General features: G+C 41.1%; 1 protein-coding gene across 3 annotated transcripts in view; it reads right to left on the bottom strand.

Annotated features, from left to right (window-relative positions):
• Positions 1-1,075: 1,075 nt before the first annotated feature.
• The window catches only part of PTPN21 (protein tyrosine phosphatase non-receptor type 21), a 78,706-nt gene continuing 60,883 nt past the window's right edge, over positions 1,076-18,898 (bottom strand). For all 3 annotated transcript variants that reach the window (XM_081292141.1, XM_081292142.1, XM_081292143.1), the window contains exons 13-19: positions 14,920-16,358; positions 9,626-9,763; positions 8,100-8,321; positions 5,093-5,221; positions 4,669-4,903; positions 4,132-4,292; positions 1,076-3,275 (exon numbers count right to left, since the gene is read on the bottom strand). In XM_081292141.1, coding sequence (XP_081148267.1) covers positions 3,147-3,275; positions 4,132-4,292; positions 4,669-4,903; positions 5,093-5,221; positions 8,100-8,321; positions 9,626-9,763; positions 14,920-16,358 — 2,453 coding nt within the window. In that variant the 3' untranslated portion in view covers positions 1,076-3,146. The remainder of the gene's footprint in view (positions 3,276-4,131; positions 4,293-4,668; positions 4,904-5,092; positions 5,222-8,099; positions 8,322-9,625; positions 9,764-14,919; positions 16,359-18,898) is intronic.

Genomic DNA, 18,898 nt, shown 5'->3' on the forward strand with positions numbered 1-18,898 from the left:
TAGGCACAGTGGCACATGCCTATGATCCTGGCTACTTGGGAGGCCAAAGCAGGAAGTCTGCAAGTTCAAGGCCAGTCTGGGCAACTTAGACCCTGTCTTCAGATAAAAAAGGAATGGGGATATAGCTCAGAGGTAGAGTACTGGCCTAGCATGTGTTGGGCCCTTTCAATCCCCAGAACTGGGGGAAAATTATAATAAAATCAATTCCAGTTTCCATCTGTTCATGCAAATCTCAAATAATAAACCTGCTCTTAATAAGTTGCAGCCTACCTCCAGTTTAACATAGTGGTATATTTTACATTTATTTCAATTATTACTATTGTGAACATTAACATATCAACCCATTTCAAACGAAGCTGGCCATGCTTCACTCAGTCCTGCACTACACTCCTCCTCCTGTGTTTCTGGCTAGACATTTCTCTTTCTGCAAGTTTCTAAGGAAGCACAGGTTCACCTTCTGTTTTAATCCTGCCACGGGGTTTTGAACACTAAATTCTAGGACTTTCTGAATGTTTCACAGTAGATGTTCCAGAAGAAAATAATTACTAATGACTATAATTAATATTCCAAATTATATTCTGACATGACCACTTTCTGTGCTCAAAACTATCAACTAGAAAATTTCAACAAAAAACCCCACTCATCAGGAAAGCCACTGCCAGAGATACTAAAGTTTATCAGTGGAAACAGTGATTTAAAACATACTTTTTGTGGAAATGTACATTTTGGTTATTCTGATATGAAACTAATACTATCAAGGAATTAAAAGACACTAAGATACATGAAGTTTTGTGTTAGGTCCGGCAGACAATAATAGCCTCAATTTAGACATTGTTAAACCTATGAAATTTCAAGGTTCTAGAGTTTGTTCTTGAAAACACATTATTTCAAACTCCAATAATGTAGATTTATTTTTATTCAGAAATTCATATTTGCTACCTGCAATTAAAAGTTTAAAATTACATGGCTCTTAGAAGCGAAGTCAAACGTGATGTAAGAGTGACAGACTTAAACAATAAAATTTTGCCCTCTTAAGAAATTTATTTATCAAATTATTATGACAGAAACACAAATGTATCATATATTACTCTTTAATTAGATCTTTGTTTTACAATATGTTGTTCTTGTCAATGGGATACTTCAAAAATGTAAGCCTGACAGGAAAGCATTTTTTAAAAACGTACCATTGGAAGGAAAAAAAATTGTCATCTTTTATATGATATGGAGATGGGAGATGGAACATAATCATCTGGGAAGCTCTTTCTGAATATTTTCTTTTCAGTCTATTATTCTTTAACTACAACTTTTAAAACAATTTGAGATTTAGAACTGATCTCTCGTTCCTAAGTAAGAAGTGTGTCCACTTTCAACATCCACTGTCATTAGTACCCTCTGAATGCCCCCCGTCGTAGGTGGCTGTTTCTGAATAAATCAGTTAGACTGGTGCACACTCATGTAGGAAGTCCTGTCTCATGCTGATAAAACACAGTGTTCACAACAGTAAAACACTTCAGGAGGGAGATGGGATTCAGAACAATGCCCAAAATATTGTAATTAGGGGAAATAACCCTAGATTTAACATTTTAGATCTCTCCATTATGAGGAATTAGCCTCAGGGAAAAGGAGAGGACTCTAAATGTACCGATTTTCCCTCACCTACTCAACAGCAGCTGAATAAGGCCACTTCAGCCAGAACCCAGGACAGTACTCTCCTCTTCAGCTCAGCCTGGCTGTCCAGTGGGAAGTGTTGAAATGGGAAGGGGGGGGCACTAAGTACCTAACACTGACCGAAGGACTGAAGTGAGGAGATTAAGGAGCTACAATTCAAGTACCTTCTGAACACTGCAGCAATTTCTGGTGGCCCCACAAGACTATGAGTTTTGGGAGAAGAGGTAAAATTATTAATAATAATTCCCTACTTTAAGCCAACAGAAAGCCTCTTAAGGTCTTCTTTTAATGATAATATAAATCTGAATTATTTGTGGGGAAAAAAAAATATAGATTTAGGTAGGACAACTCCAAGGAAATAGTAAGCCATTGAGAGTGACAGGCCTTGACTTCACTAGGGACAGTATGGGATGGGTACCCACCCTCACCAGTTTCAGTCTGAGTATAGATAATACTGCATTTTTGTACCATCACATGCCACTTACTCTTGTCCTACTCACCCTACATACTCTTAATCCTTCCCTTAGGAACACTTTTTGAAACAATGTCCATTAGTTACTGTTTCAAATATCAACCAACACATATATTAAAACTCGGATTTTATCTTTAACATAAAAGTGCTTAAAACCATCCTATGCAACTGTTTTTCACTTCATTTTTTTACCCATAAAATCAAACTCATTTAGGTTTATGAATAATACTGAAAAATTAGTTAATCTGATTCACTTACATTTAAAATAATATGCCTTCATTCCAACTTTCCTTTACATTAACTGACTCACTGCAGTATCTTCATGAGTTGAGCTCATTTGGAAAATATAGAAGGTACAAATATATAGAACTTTTACGATAAAAAATTTTTGAATATAAAAATGCTTTCTATGTTTCAAAATAACACTTATAGATTTTCTTTAGAGTTTTGGGCTTAGTGTCCATCCCATTAAGTACCCAAGGTTTTGTTGTTATTGTTTTAAATAACAAAGGTAGTAATATGGTTTTAAATACAAAGTCATACAAGAACCACTCAAGTCTGTGGATCATCCCCACAGAAAGTTCAGTTTCTTGCTAAGAAAACTCCTAAATATTTTAGTCATTACGTAAAATTCCATTATCAAAAACTAGTTTAAGATACAAATCTACAAGATAGAAATCTATGCGCCTTAATGATTGCCAGAATTGCCCAGCATAGCTTCAGTAAAATAGAGAATTGTTTAAAAAATACAATCTCCAAAATGTGTGCAAGTACTGCAAACTGGACAGACGAGGCAACACCCTCAGCACCGAGTCCTTGTTCTTCGCACCTCTCCCAGGTCCCAGCCCCTTTGCATCCTCATGCGCGCCACTATTCATACTGCACCGCCAGTCGTGATGGATCTCGGTGCCGATCAGGTGTCCAGGAGAAAGTATGAGTTAGGCAAGCACTTTGTTTTAGCTGTAAACGCTTTCCATGATGGGTCCCCGTGAGCAGGTCTGGGCGCTTAGATGAGCCTGGAGCTTTTCAAGAACTGAATGAGAACTCTGTACACAAATGTGTACTGGCAGAGGGTCTGCACCAGCATCATTCTCTGTTGCCTCAGCATGTCCAGCACTCTCGGGATGTCCAGGACCTGCGGGAGAGCAGCCGTGAGGAAGAAAACGTACTCCCCAGGGGAAACAAAGCACAGGGGAAACTGCTGCCATAACGTAAACCTGGTTAGGAGATGGGCAATCTCTCGTCTAGCTTAGCGTCTTCCATCAGTTTCAACTACAAATAAAACATTCATGCAGATTATGTCTCAGATATTCCCTAGGTGTTTCTCACTGATTTTGGTTATACCTAAGTCACTATATTTCACCAGATACCAAGATTCAATAAAAACACAGTGTTAAGTGCTATCAGTATCCAGCTCAGCATTTCCCTCAGGGATCAATGACCACTATTAAGTATCCTTGAAACATTAACAGGTATTCCAGAAAAACAGAGTTCTGATCTCATATTTAGGGGGAAAAAATGTGTAAAACAAAGTTAAACAACCGTACTTATTTCTATGATGTTTCAGCCTTTAGTATGCTAAAAGGTACTGAGAATTTTTAAGAAGACAAAGCCTTTTGTAGAGAACACTGAATAACATCTTGTGGTTACCACAGTCCCAGGAAATATGTTCAAACAGAACTGTTAGCTAGGCACCAGGACAAATCTATAATCTCAGCTCAGGCAGGATGATCACAAGTTTGGGGCCAGCCTGGGAACTTAACAAGACCCTGCCTCAAAATAAAATTGTAAAAAGGTTGGGGAGGTAAATCAGTGGTAGAGTGGTTGCTTAGCATGTGGGAGGCCCTGTGTTCAATCCCTAATGCTATAAAGGAGGTGAGGGGGTGTGGGGAGCTATTAGGTCACTACGCCCTTCTCCTTCCCAGCCTTATTCCCAACCCATTCATTATTCTCCCCACCAAAAGAGGTAGGGCTTAACACAAAGTCATCACCTCATTGTGTTCCAGACAAGCAATCATGATCTCTGACAAAATGACGACACCGGTTCTTCCTACCCCAGCACTGCAGTGGACCAGCAGAGGAGGGTTGGGGCTTTTTGGTTCACTTGTACTATTTGTATGACGTCGAACAGACTGGATCTCCTCAAGGTATGCTATAGAGGGGGGAAAAAAAAATCAATGAAATAGAAAAATACTTGGGGATTATGGCTTATCAGACTGCCAATTCAATTTCCCTAAGCCTGCAGATAAATATAGCATAAGGTACCATGAATCAATCTCAAGCCTTGGCTGGGACTGTAGAAATGTTTGTACCTCCAACTTCCTCATCCCCAGCTGACATACAGAGGACACTCACTAAGAGACAGGTGTGGCATTCCACTCAGCACCGAACTATACTTTAAAAACAGCCCTGGTAACCTCCCTACCAAAAGAAGTCCAAAGTTTATGCGAGGCAATACAAAGTAAACATTTCAGAAACACATCTTCATTTCTGTCCAGAGGACACTGTCCTGAGAACAAGACACTTACACAAAAATCCCTTGAGGTCTTCAGGACAGCCATGCTCAGGCCAGTCTGTATACTGGAGATGCCACACTGTCCTCTCTTGCCCCGTGAGAAGGTGCTTCATCTTCAAGCCTGTGGTGGCATAGCAGCCAGAGTCTGTGCGGAACCGGGTTGTAATCTTAAACCTTCCATAGGTGACAGTGTTGTGCCTGGAACCAAGTCGTGGCCAATATCTAAAGCTCTTCTCCCTTCCACCTTCCTGTTAAAGACACGCACAGATAAAGAGTGGCACAAAATATAGCCACAGATGCCCTTCACCCAGACAGCACTAAAACTCGGAACTACAATCCTACCCTCCTCTTTCCACAAAAAGGTCAGAAAGCCATGTAATTCACATTAACAGCTCTTTGGAGGCTGAGAAAATCAATTAAGAGAAATGAATACTTACCTCTTCTGCTGTCACCATTGCTATAATTGCAATTCCCTGTTCCCATACCATCTGCCAAAAATCCTGACAGGTATTCTGTAATGGCCCCTGTGTGGCAATATAATCCCATTCAATTCCACTGACAGAGACCTGAAAGTAAAAAAGTTTTTTAAAAAAATTACTGTGTGTGTGTATATAACATACGTATCTGTGTATGCGTTCATGGTAGTACTAAAAAAGTGAACTGGATCCCCCAGCAGAATAAGGAAAGGCTTATATGTTAATCTTTTTCTAGTCAATACAACTTCCCTTATTGGCACCTTATGTGCAGTGAATTCATGTAACATCTATGTGACCTGGGGCAATTTGCTAATTTCTCAATCTGTTCTTACCTAGAAAGTAAAAATACTGCCTACCCTCAGAAGGTTGCTGTTCGGACTGAGTCAACATAGATTGTGGCTGGCAAATAATAAGTAAACAGTAAGCAGCTGTTACTGCTGCAATAGTTTAGTTCCTCTTGTAAAAACAGTATCAACATCACAGTACTCCAAATTCTCCCTCATTAAGTACTAAATTTGCCAGGCATCATTATACATGCCTATAGTCTCAGCTACTCTTGAGGCTGAGACAGGAGGATCATGATTTCAAGGCCCACCTGGGCAACTCAGAGAAACCCGTCTCAAAAGAATAAATAAAAAGGTCTAGGGATGTAGCTCAGTGGTGTAGTGCCTCTGGGTTAAATTCCTAGTATTGGTTAAAAAATAATAATAACAAGTACATTGGAAAAAGCATTCACAATTAAGCAAAAGCCTAAATTAAACAGGAGATTTCTAGGGAAAAAGCTATCTTCCTACATAAGGTAGTCTCACCTCTAAACTAACATCCTTGAGTACAGTCTAATATAACAGAGTAATAACTGGATTTGTAGTCTGGGAAACTGGGATACATCTCAGCTCCACTGATATATCTATGCATTTTTTAAAAATATTTTTTAGTATAGGTGGACACAATATCTTTATTTTATATTTCTGCGGTGCTGAGGATGGAACCCAGTGCCTCAGGCATGCTAGGCGAGCGCTCTACCTCTGAGCCACAACCCCAGCCCCTGCACTGATATATTTTTTAAATGTTTTTATCTTTTTTAAAATTTTTTTTAATATTTATTTTATTTCTTAGTTTTAGGTGGACACAATATCTTTATTTTATATTTATGTGGTTCTGAGGATCGAACCCAGTGCCTCATGCATGCTAGGCAAGCACTCCACCACTGAGCCACAACCCCAGCCTATTTTTATCTTATTTACTTATTTTTATGCTGTGCTGAGGATGAACCCAGTGCTTCATAGTGCTAGCAAGCACTCCACCACTGTTCCAACATGACTGATGTTTTGTGACAATGGTAACAGTTTTCTAAGCATGCATTAAACATTAAATCCTGGGCAAATTCTGCTGCACACACACACTCATCTGAGGCTGCCAGTCACAGCCCTGGCTCCACATCCTTTCACTGAGCACCTCTCGGAGGCTAGCATGCAGCTGGGCACAGGATGCAACAGCAGTCAAATGGGGAATCTGTGGGGTAAAGGCATCACGCTCCTTTTTTTAGAGATGAATCAACTGAGGTCCTGCCAATGGTGAGTGGCAGATCAGGAATCACCCTGAGCTAGCCAATCCCTAGTCTTTCAACTATTCTTTAGGTTGCTGCTAGAGATCTTTAAAATAAACCTACAGACCCACAACATTGTTCAATTCTTATCCATCCAGTCAGAAACAGGATGAACTATTCCAAAGAAATGCTTGGTTTCTGAGTACATGATAGCCTTGTTAAAAAAAAAAAAAAAAAAAAAAAAAAAAAAAAAAACCACACACACAACAACAATGGTATGTGTATAGATTCCTCAAAACCATTAAGGGTACCAGCAAGCATACATGTAGCCAGATCTCCAGAAATCCTTAGGTATCAGATTGCTCTCTTTTCAAATATGACTTGCAAACTCAAGAAAATGTGGAAAGAAAATCAACATTTGACCACAGACACTTACTCATTCACTCACTATAAGGAGATTTTTCTTTCCAAAATAAAGATTTGAATCCAGCCAGCATGAACAAGGGTACAATAATGGAAGAGAAAGAACATCTGGCTTATTCAGCCACCTGCTATGAATCATTTTTTCCATTTTAATGCTTTAACATTACCCTAGTTAAATGGCATTATACTGTTTCCAGGAAAAAGAGGGCTTCTTTAAAGTGATATTTTAAAAATGATAACAGGGAGACTGCAAAGAGAATAGATGGCACCTTCAGAAGTAAAAGTTTTTTTTATACAATATGACATTATATTTATTAGCAGCTTTTTCTCTGTTGTCACAAAGAAAGAGTGCTATGTTGAACAAATAACGAGGACTTGCCCAGTTTCTGTTTCTGTTGATGTAGACTGTGCAACATGAACCTGATCAATAAACAGAAGTGGACTTTTTTTTGTTAATACCATCAAAAGCCCAGACACATTTGTTACATAAAATCTCACACAAAGTGCCAGGTGTGGTGGCACATGCCTGTAATCCCAGTGACTCAGGACTCTGAGGCAGGAGATCCCAACTGAGGGCCAGTCTGCACAACTTAGTGAGATCCTATCCCTCTGCCCGAGTCCCCCAAAAAAGCTAATGTAGGTGTATGATGCGGTGAAAACTAGCAATTCAGCAGATTCTGTGCGAATTTATGAGCCAAAAAAAGGTCTTCAGATTTAGCAGGACAAAGTTCTAAAGCCAGGCAAATAACGTGTCCCACACCCTGCTACCAACATGAGGGCAGAGTGGTTTCCTACAGGAAGAGAATTAGGCATCACTTTGGCTCTGATAAGCACTTTTTATCTAGCACTGGTATATGGGATTCTCCAGCTGTAACAATGTAATGACATAGTTGTAACAATGGTTCAAAACTGGGGTGTTTTTAGAACACATGAATATAATTCTTAAATATTTAACCCCAAGTTAAATGTGCTGTTTATCACCCTAGATGTTCCTCTCACCTTGATATGTGATGCATTGATGTAACCAGTGTTGTTCTCCTTGGTTGGGACAAGCTCCACTCTTGCATCATCATAGGGAAGGACATCCTGGAATCGATTTCTTTCTGCATTTTCCGGAAGTCGGGCTATTGAGCACTCTCCATCAACTAGTCGTTTTTTAAGAATTCTTTCATATTCTGTGAATACCATTCCCTGTTCTAACCGCTGTTCCAGAATTTTACACTGCAAAATAGAGTATGTGGAATAAAATTAATATATTCACATGTCACAGCTGCATTTTAACTGTACATTTAAAATCTGTTTTCTGCTTCAGATCTAGTATTATCTAATTCTGAAAATTCTACATAAAACCAAACTTGAAATTTTAGCAAGCCATAACAATATGAATTAAAAGAACGAAAGATATACTCTTCTTGGTAACACACACAATGCAAAATGCTGCTTAAAGTTGAAAAATGGCCTAAAGAAATTTGTTGAGCTTGTTTTGAAATCCATGGTCAATTTTGTGCCATGTTAAGAAAAAGAATTCTCCTGGAGAAAATGAATTCCAGAGTAGGACAATCAGTTCCAACATCTGTGAACTATTCTAAGATTTATAAATGACACATAAAAATGCTCAAAGCAGGACGGGTGCAGTGGCGCATGCCTGTAATCCCAGCAGCTCAGGAGGCTGAGTTCAAAGCCAGCCTCAGCAAAAAGCAAGGTGCTGAACAACTCAGTAAGACCCTGCCTCTAAATAAAGTATAAAATATAGGGCTGGGGATGTGGCTCAGTAGTCAAGTGCCCCCAAGTTCAATCCATAGTACCCCCACCAAAAAAAAAAAAAAAAATACTCAAAGCAGTAGTAAATGTTGTCAATGATCTCCAGGATCAGGTTGTAAGGAATTTTCATGCCTGTCTGATTTTTATACCATAAAAATCTCATAAAAAATACCCACAGGTGTGATTCTGCAATCTGTATTTGGGGTGAAAATGGGAGTTCAAAACACAATTTGAGTCAAATGTATGAAAGATGATATATCATGAGCTATGTAATGCTTTAAATAATCAATTAAAAAAATAAAAAATAAATAAATAAAAAGATGCTAGAAATTAAAAAAAAAAATACCCTAGTCTCACAAAGGAAGTTTTGAAAAATTTAGTAACTATTTACTCTTGAGATAGATTTTCAATATGATAAAAGCAGTCAATGTTTGTTTTCTTTCATAGGTATTATCATATACATTTGTAAAGATCCTCTCACTATAAGGCCATCAAAAATCAATAACCTGCCCCAAATGGCTTGCAGAAAGTACAGAACAGAAACAAACAACAGGAAACCAACATTCAAGGCTGAGATCAGCTATTAAGACATAAACTGTACATATGCCCAATTTTGTGGCCTAGATGAGAAAGTTCTTTAACACTCATTTAATGACTATTAAATTATGCTACAAATTTCACTGAAGTCCCACAAAGGCATTTTTGCAGTATTTACCAATTGCCCCAGAGAAGGTACAAAGCCAGGGCATCCTGCAGGTACATACCCTTTCATCGTTTGTCGCTCTGGTGGATACTTCCTTTCCTTCATCAGGTAGAGGCAATCGAGACAAGGAGAGTCCATTGAGGGCAGCCAATTTAAGGGGACCAATTTTTTTTGTATCTACTCGAGTCTTTTTCATTCCCTATAAAAAATATTTACATGTATATATGAAATATACACCGATACAGTCCTTTGAAAAGAAATCTCAATGGGCTGAAGGCTGGTGACAAAGGGAGTGTCCTCCTCGCCAAAGGAGGAGAGGTTTCACTCCTTCACAAATCACTTGTTTAATAAACATTAGGAGGAAGATATTCCTTTCAAGGCCAAGGCCCTGATAAGTCTTTCAGATACAAGATTTTGAAACTCAGTTGGTTACAAGGCTCTGTTGCAATGAAAGGTGAGGCTCAAGGCAAGCAGCATTCCTTCACAGAACTCCCAAATTTCAAAAGACGACACAAAATATCAGCAGCAGTCCACCAAAAAAAAAAAAACAAACAAACAAACTTTAAAAAGGCAATCACCTAATTATAGTAAACCTTCACAATAATATTTTTTAAATGTAAATTTTAAAAATCCTGAAGAGGCCAGGTATGGTGGTGCACACCTGTAATCCCAGTGGCTCAGGGGACTGAGGCAGGAGGATTAAAAATTCAAAGCCAGCCTCAGCAATTTAGCTAGACCAGAAGCAACTAAGTGAGACCCTATCTCAAAAGAAAACATAAAAAGGACTGGGGATGTTGCGCAGTGGTTAAGTGCCCCCGGTACCAAAAAAAAAAAAAAAAAAAAAAATCCAGAAAAAAAAATATCATCCTGAAAAACTTGAATGCCTTTTGTGGCAGCTCACTTTGTATACTGTCTTCCCACATCCTATTCTACATTCTGTTGCAGAACTGTGTGACCTGGGATGTGTCATCACACTTCCTAAGAAAGGCCACAATGTGAAACAAGGAAAATAAAACTGCTGAAATCTCTATCAGGAAGATAGGGTAAAAGAGAACATCAACAAAATTTCACCTCCAAAACACAAGTATTCCCTAAAGTTATTATTAAACCTAATGATTTTCTTTGTGACAGTATATAAACCTAAGAATGCCGTCTCCTTGGATATCCTACACCTCCTTGGAAACCATAATAATTATAAGGAGAGTAGTCCCAATTTGAAAGAAAAGGTTTTCTCTGTTCTGTCTTATAATTGATTTTACTCCAGCTCCATCAGCCTAAAAAAGACAATAAAACCCCAGGATCATAATAATAGAGCAAGAACAAAGAAAAAGGACATTTTGGTGAGGAGAAAAAAATGCTGAAAGACTGCTACTATAATTGGAGAATATGATTGATAGTTATCTTGAAAAGTTAACTAGAATAATTGTTTATTTATTTGTTTGTTTATTTTGGGGTACCAGAGATAAAACCCAGGGGCACTCAACCACTGAGCCACATCTCCAGCTCTTTTTGTTTGTTGATACAGGGTCATGCCAAGTTGCTGAGGCTGGCCTTAAACTTGGGATCCTCCTGCCTCAGCCGCGCCCCCCCCACCCTTACCCCACCCTCAGTCACTGGGATTACAGGCATGTACCACTATGCCTGGCAACTGAAATAATTTTTAATTTTATAATTCGTATTTGATCATGAGCTTCCCATAGAATGGCATCTGAACTAGGAATAGGTAGAGTCCTGGGTTAAAGTCCAGGCTCTGACTATCATCCTTCAGGAAGTCACCTTTTCCCCTCTAAGCTTCATCAAACAGAAAGATGGATACAGAGAGACACACAGATTAAAAGTCCTGCTTTGGCTAAAGTCTCATGATTCTAATGTGTGCAGAAAACAGTGGTGTGCTGGTAATGTTTAACAACTGGCTCTGGAGGAAAAAGTTCTGATCTGAACTTACCAATTTCTGTAGTATAAATACTCCCATCACTGCCAATTTCAAACTGCCAATGTGATATCAACTAGCTCACAAGATTCCTGAAAACTTCATAGTCAGCTCCTGTTAGCCAGTATATAAGCTGGCTCCAGCACTTCTAGGCTGGATAAAGTTAATTGGCTATAAGGTTAGTTCTAAAGACAGTACTTGAAGAAAGTCAAAACTAGCCTTGAATATCCTTTAATTAGCCCTGAGAGGACAAATACATGGTTTTAAATGCATGATCTGCACAGTGATTTTTTTACATGAGAACCACTGCACAAGACTAAAGGGTGCATCAAAGAGAAGATCTTTATGTAGATGTATAAGTACACAAACCAGTCTGCCTTTGAGATAATAATCAAGTCCCGGGGAGGTGGAGGCAGACAGATACAGAATTCTAAAATGGTCCTTCTTGTCTGCAATTTATTTTAGTGCTTTTAATACTAAACCTTTTTAACCTTAATTCACATTAGTCTATTTGATATTTTTTTGTAACAATTATGCAAGATAATGGCAATCCCATGTTACCATGAAGGGGTCAGAGGAAATTAGCAAGAGGCTGGCCTCTTCTACTTTTGGGAAATTAGTAGTAACTTAAAATGTATGATGCAACCTCACAGTAATAAGTTATTACTGACTGGGCACTTTCGATGTGCCAGGACTTCATATGGGGTCATCATCTACAAATAAGAAAACTGAGTCACAGAGAGAACAAACAGCTTGCCCAAGTTCATACAACTGTGTCTTTGAGGAATCAGTGTCAAAACAATTTTTAAAAATCTCTCACTGAAATCAGTTATGATGAATCATTTAATTCAGAAGGCAATTTTGTATGCCTAACCTCAAGTGGGACATTATTCTATGAAGCAAATAGGCAAAGCAGAAAGACTGTCCCTGGGTTATAGATATAGAAGCTGAAGTTTGAGGGTCCAGCCAACCGAACAGAAAACTAACAAATGGCAAACCCTAGACTTAGACCCAAGGCTTAGGATCGGTATTCTTTCCTCTTGACCACAACTGCTATCCACATTCTTTGAGGAAGTGAAATCCTTATGCAAGGGTCCCAGGAGGGGTGGTGGGGACAGCCTAAAAGCATAATCCAGGTGCACCATTTTATTAGTATTACAGGTCTTAAAAGTTAATTAGAGAAAATTTGTATCTTAAGAGAACCAAAGACCTCAGATTTAGCTGAAACTGCCAGGCTCCATTTAAAACATAACAAGGATAATCTAGGCTTGACTACTGGGCTATACTCAAAAAACAAATATCATTTGGAGAAAGTACTTGGGTCTGGGCTGGGGATGTGGCTCAAGCGGTAGCGCGCTCGCCTGGCATGCGTGCGGCCCGGGTTCGATCCTCAGCACCACATACCAACAAAGATGTTGTGTCTGCCAAGAACTAAAAAATAAATATTAAAAATTCTCTCTCTCTCTCTCTCTCTCTCTCTCTCTCTCTCTCTCTCTCTCCTCTCTCACTTTAAAAAAAAAAAAAAGTACTTGGGTCACACATAAAAAGAGTGATATCTCTTACTGTAATAGAAGAGTCCATCCTGTTGGCTCAGGGCCTCGGGTGAAGCTACCACAGAAACCCCTTATCCCTGCTCTGAGACCAATAGTCAGCCTATACCCTCAACCTCCGTCCTCTTGAGGCATTAGACTTTACATTACAGGAAAAAAAAGGATTGTACCCTCAGGAAAAATTAAAAATAATCTTAAAATTCAAACCCAAACTAATTAAAAGAAAATACATTTAAGGGTTCGATCCTTAGCACCACATAAAAATAAAAAAAATAAAACACATTTAAACCTGTGGTAGTTTTTAAGTAGTTTCTGTCTATACATAATGATCTATTTCACATAAACACTATAATAGTGTTTGAGTTTTCTCCTCCCATTGAGATGTTTGCAGTATTTTTGAGGCTTTCATACACTAGACTGGAACCATACTTGAGATGAACCCCGGATCTGAGTGTATAGTTTAACCCAGATGAGGGAGGAGAGTCCTTGCTGCCAAGACCCTGGTGGCAAATGACTTTACGCATCACTTTGGCTTGGTTCAGATACCAGGGATGAGGAGAGCAAGGTGGGCCACGAGGAGCTGGATACCAGAGTAATGCAACAAGATGACTTAGAGTGTACAGACTGAGTCACAAATGCTCAGTCAAAGGTTGAGAACACAAAAAGTTTCAGTGGACAGATGAATAAGAAAGCTTCAACAAGCAAGTATTATTACTCAGTAAAATATTATATACTGTATACCTCCATGCCAAACAGTATAGAAGAGAGGCTATAGATATAAACATGGGTTTAAAATTCCCATGTTTTAGGGCTGAGGTTGTGGCTCAGTGGCAAAGCACTTGCCTCGCACATGTGAACTGAGTTCGATCCTCAGCACCACATAAAAATAAAATAAAAACAAAATAAATATATTATGTGAATGTATAACTAAAAAATATTAAAAAACAAAAATTCCAGGTCACTAGTTGTATGACCTTGGAGAAGCTACTTAATATCTTAGTGTCTATTTCTTTATCTATAAAATGAGTATCACAATAGGCTTGTTGTAAACTACAGGCAGCAAAGATGCAGTGCTCAGCACATTTCTTTGAGAACAGCTGAAAAGGTTAACAAGGCTTCTTTACATTTTGTTACAAATAAAGAAGTGCTTAATCATTTTTATTTCTTATACTGAACAGCAAAGAGCTGCCATTCCCTACAAGGAATATAGGAATTCTCAGTTCACCTAACCTTTCTTTCTTTCTTTTTTTTTTTTTAGAGAGAGAGAGAGAGAGAGAGAGAGAGAGAGAGAGAGAGAGAGAGAGGCGAGCGCGCTACCGCTTGAGCCACATCCCCAGCCCCCTAACCTTTCTTTTAAAGACACTTCTGGGGATTTTTGTCTTAACTGCCATTCCCCATTCATGGCCAAGAAATTCAAATTGTATTCACAGATTAAGAATTAGGAGCACAGCCTTGTAGGCTTCTCCCAGACATCACTTGAGCAAATGGAAAAGAGAGAGCCCTGGGGTGCTGCAGCACTTCACCATATTTTCAACCCGCAGTTAGCAAATCAAGGTGTGCTAAGGTCATGAAATCTTAACCTCCTTTTCCTTCACACATTACTAAAACATTTCCTTCATTCTTCCATTCCAAAGAGCCTTCTCACTGCATCCAATTTATTATTTCTAGCAAAACCACTAAAACTCTATAATCAGTCTCTACTAATTCCACAGATAAACTCAACTAGGTTTTAAATAAGACAAAAATAAAGTAACATGGGGTGGGAGGTAGATGTTCAAATAAAAACAGCCAAGAAACATCAGAAGCGGGAGCCACATGGCAGATGTGGAGGGCAGGTGCAGGGCCCGGTTCTCCCTCTGCTGGCAGGCGGCTTACCCCCAGGGGCGGGAGCCCTTGCACAGTGTTCTTCTTCCCTGAGAGCAGATCTGACACCGGCCTCTTCTTCAGAGAGTCCCTCCTGGCTCGGTACCGCCCAGATGTAGTCAGGTCGGACTCGGACATGGAGGGGGTCAGCAGCCCGTCCCTACGGGGCCGCCGGGCTTCCACAGTTGCGTGGACATGGCCACCTTCCCTCGCCCTCTGCTCCGCCTCTGCCCCGTGGGGCTTGGGCTCGTGAATATGCAGAGGCCCTGGCAGCGGGGTGCCCGCCGCACAGGGGCAGCCGGGCAGTGGCTGGTGAGCGTAGGCTGCGGGCTGCCGGGGCTCAGGCCGCGCCGGGAGGGCCCGCGCCCCATCTTCCTCCAGCTCCTCCTCCTCCTCGCTGCTGTGTATCAGCATGGTGGCATCCGAGAGAGACTTCTTGTGGCCATATCTCCCACTTTCCTGCTCTTCGGGCTCGTCGGTCTTAGTCCGCTCAGCGAAGACGCCGGGCTGGGGGCCCGTGGCAAGGGTGCGCGGCGCCACGTCTGCGGCCGAGGCAGACATGGTCCTCTCCTTGAGCCGCAGTCCCTCCAGGCCGTGCGTGAGCCCCGCGATCTCGATGCTGTTCCTCTTCTGCAGCTGGGCATGCCGGGCAGCCGTCAGGGGCTCGCTGACCTCCTGCAGGGAATGGGCCACGGGCAAGCTGTCCTCTTGGAACGTCTGTACCGAGTGGTGGACCCGCCTGGTGATGAGATCGGGGTTGCTACTGCTTATGTAGAGGTGGCGCGACAGGTCTGGGGTGCTGTTGGCCGGCCTCGGGTACGGGTAGGGCGGCGGCGGGCGGTACACCTGGGTTTTCATGATGTTGGGAGCCGGGTAGTCCTGCGCCTGGAGCTGCACGTTGGTCAGCTCTGGCACGCTGACAGCGCCCACCACGGGCCGCCTCTCGGCAGGGTAGGGGTAGGGAGACTGGCTGTGGAAACTGTAGTTCAAATTGAATGGGTAGTGGGCCGACTGCGGAGAGGCGAAGTGCGCGTGCTCCCGAATTTCAGGCTGGCTGTAGACCAGGGCATCCGGCCTGCTGTATGCATAGGAATTGCCGATGTTGAGGTTTCTCAGCGAGTGGCTCTGCCTTTCGGCATGCACCAGGCCTCTGTTGAGCTGCTTCATCACAGTCTCGTAGTCTGGGGTCGGGCGGTAAGACGGGGGTATCAGGGCACTGTGCCGATGAGTGGGGATGTAGTCAGGTCTCATGACATCACTTCCACTAATACTCGGGTTGGAGGACATAGGAGAGGGCTGCAAGTACGCTTGAGGGTTATTTAAGGAATTGGTGCTATGTGCGCTGTAGACACTACCATTACGGATTCGACCATTGAGGTCAATTTGGGCTCTATCCAAACTTGTCTGGGAGTGACAATAATATCCATTCTGGTTGGGCACAAAGAGGTTATCTGGAAAAAAAAAAAGTTTAAAATGTACTTTAAGGATTTTTTAAAATTTATTAAACTGATTTCACCAGCCAAATATTGAGAGTGTCCCTCAATTTGGATTTTCAGTGCAGCCTATAAAAATCTTTGATAAAATAATATGGGGCAACCAGACATGGTGGTATACACCTGTAATCCCAGCTACTCAGAAGACTGAGGCAGGAGGATTGCAAATTTGAGGCCAACTGAGCAATTTAGCCCACCTCAAAAAAATAAAAAGGGACTGGGAATGTAGCTTAATGGTAGAGTGCCCCAGGTTCAATCCCCAGTACAGCAAAATAAACAAATATATAAATAAATGTAATGACCTGGGGCCTTTCTTGTACTATGAGTGGCCCTGGGAGCTTTGGCTTCCTCATCTATAAGATTGGGGTGGCTCTACTTAAAGGTTCAAAATATGAAACCAAATAAAGATTAGCCTAATCTAAGTCCAATGTTAAGATTGTGGTTGGGGTTGTAGCTCACTGGTAGAGCACTTTCCTAGCATATGAGAGGCACTGGGTTCTATCCTCAGCACCACATAAAAATAAATAAATAAAATAAAGGTATTGTGTCCAACAACAACTAAAATTAATTAATTAATTAATATTTTTTTAAAAGAGTATGATCATATAACAAAACAGTCTTTTTTTCTGAATGTTGAAACCATGTAATTCACTGTAGATCCAAAACACTCTTTCTGGAACTCCATAGAACTCAAGGCACAGATACTTACTGCTCAAGGTTCAGAACCACTAATTCTGCTGTCTCCACAGTAAGGGATGTGGCCGCGCTAGTTCAAGCACCAACTGTCTGTAAATATTTCCTTAACTGGAATTTCAGATTGCCTGCATAAGTTCTTTCAGAATGAAGATAAAATTTCCACCATAAAAGGACAACAGTGTAGCAGGATATCCTTTCTCTAGTCCAACAGTGTCACCAGCGGCTGCACACCCCACTAGAGCCCAGAAGCCACGAAGAACCATACTAAGACAGCTGCAGCTGCCCTGTCTTGGTCCCCACCTTTCAGTAAGATGTGGATCCAGGGATCATGGCATCAGGAGACTCATCTCACAATGCTATGTGTATGTGTCCCAAGCTGAAAGAGGCCATGTTCTTTGCAGCCAATCTGTAGCTCACCTGAATCACTTTACTAACTGCATTTCAGTTTCCTTTGGAAAGCATTCTTTGTGTGCTCCAACAGCTCCAATTGATTATCCAAGTGACTCACCAGTCTGGTAGGTGCATTTTATTCTGGTGGCACACCCAACCCCAAAGAAACAGCACACTAATTCCCACTTTATTCTTCCTGCTGTCACTGTGAAAACTTCCTCACTGCTCTGCTTTCCCTATCCCTAGAACACTCAGCCATTAAGTCTCTGGGTCCCTCTTTTCTCAGTCTCCACCTTGTCTCCACAGTATACATGCCCAGCAGGTGTCCCTGCTTCTAGGTTCCTCTCAAATCATCAAATCATTTGTGAGCCTGTAACAGACTATACTCAGAGCAGAAGGGGGGAAAAGATGACTGGAATTTAGGACAGTCAGAGGTGAAGGTGGGCATAATAATCCCTGTAATTAAAGTAAGGAAAGATAAAAGTGGCAAGAGTCTGGAGGAGGGAAGAATCACTTCCAGTTTGAGCTAAGTGATGGAGACATGGAAGAGATATTCAAAAACAACTCTGCAGAAGATACTGCAATCAAAGGGCAGGCATGTCCCATTTCCATCCAGAGCTTGGTCTCCAGCTCTGAGAACACACACGATTATGCCTCCTCCTACTTGATGTCAGGCACAGCCCTGTGACTAGTAACAGTCAAGGGAAAGTGGAGAGTTAAGAGCCAGCTTCTACGGTCTCTTCCCCTGCTAAATGAGCCACAGCATCCCAGATGGAAGAGCTCCCCCAGCCCACCACTCCCCTAAGTCAGGCTTAAGTGAGAAGAGTCCTGCCAGGGCACAATGGACAGGTAACGTGAGAAAGAAGTAAAGCCAGAGAGTTTAGAATGGTCTGTTAACACAGAATAAACTATACTATTCTGGTTGGATGGCAGGCTGTGGACAGAAGGGTACAGTAGAATGGGCATTCTGGGTGACAACAGAGAAGCATGATTGAAGTTGAGGACCACTCCTAGAGGGGCATGCTAGAGAAGAGCAAACTAACAGTGGGAAACCAGACTGGAAAAGCAGGCTAAGGGAATATTGTGGAGAGCATGGAACACTAGGCAAAGGAATATTCTTGCATACCAGGGAGATGAGCTGGCAGCTGTGTGTCAGATGAACCAGGGAGAGTGGAAATTGAAGATACCACTTCACATGATACAACATTAGTTACCTAATGAGAGGTAAGAAAACAAAAAAGCCTGCATCAGCTCAGGAACAGGAAGACAAGGAGAAGGGGATGGGAAGACCCATGAAGTTCAGGCAATAGGATTTGTAACTGACTAGAAGTGGAGTACCAAAAACAAAAAAGAAAAAAGAAAACAAAAATTTCCTGCAGCTCAGAATCCATAACCAGGAGAATGACTTCATC

The sequence above is a fragment of the Spermophilus citellus genome, assembly GCF_964194105.1.
Source record: "Spermophilus citellus genome assembly, chromosome: 4".
NCBI classification, from domain to species: domain Eukaryota; kingdom Metazoa; phylum Chordata; class Mammalia; order Rodentia; family Sciuridae; genus Spermophilus; species Spermophilus citellus.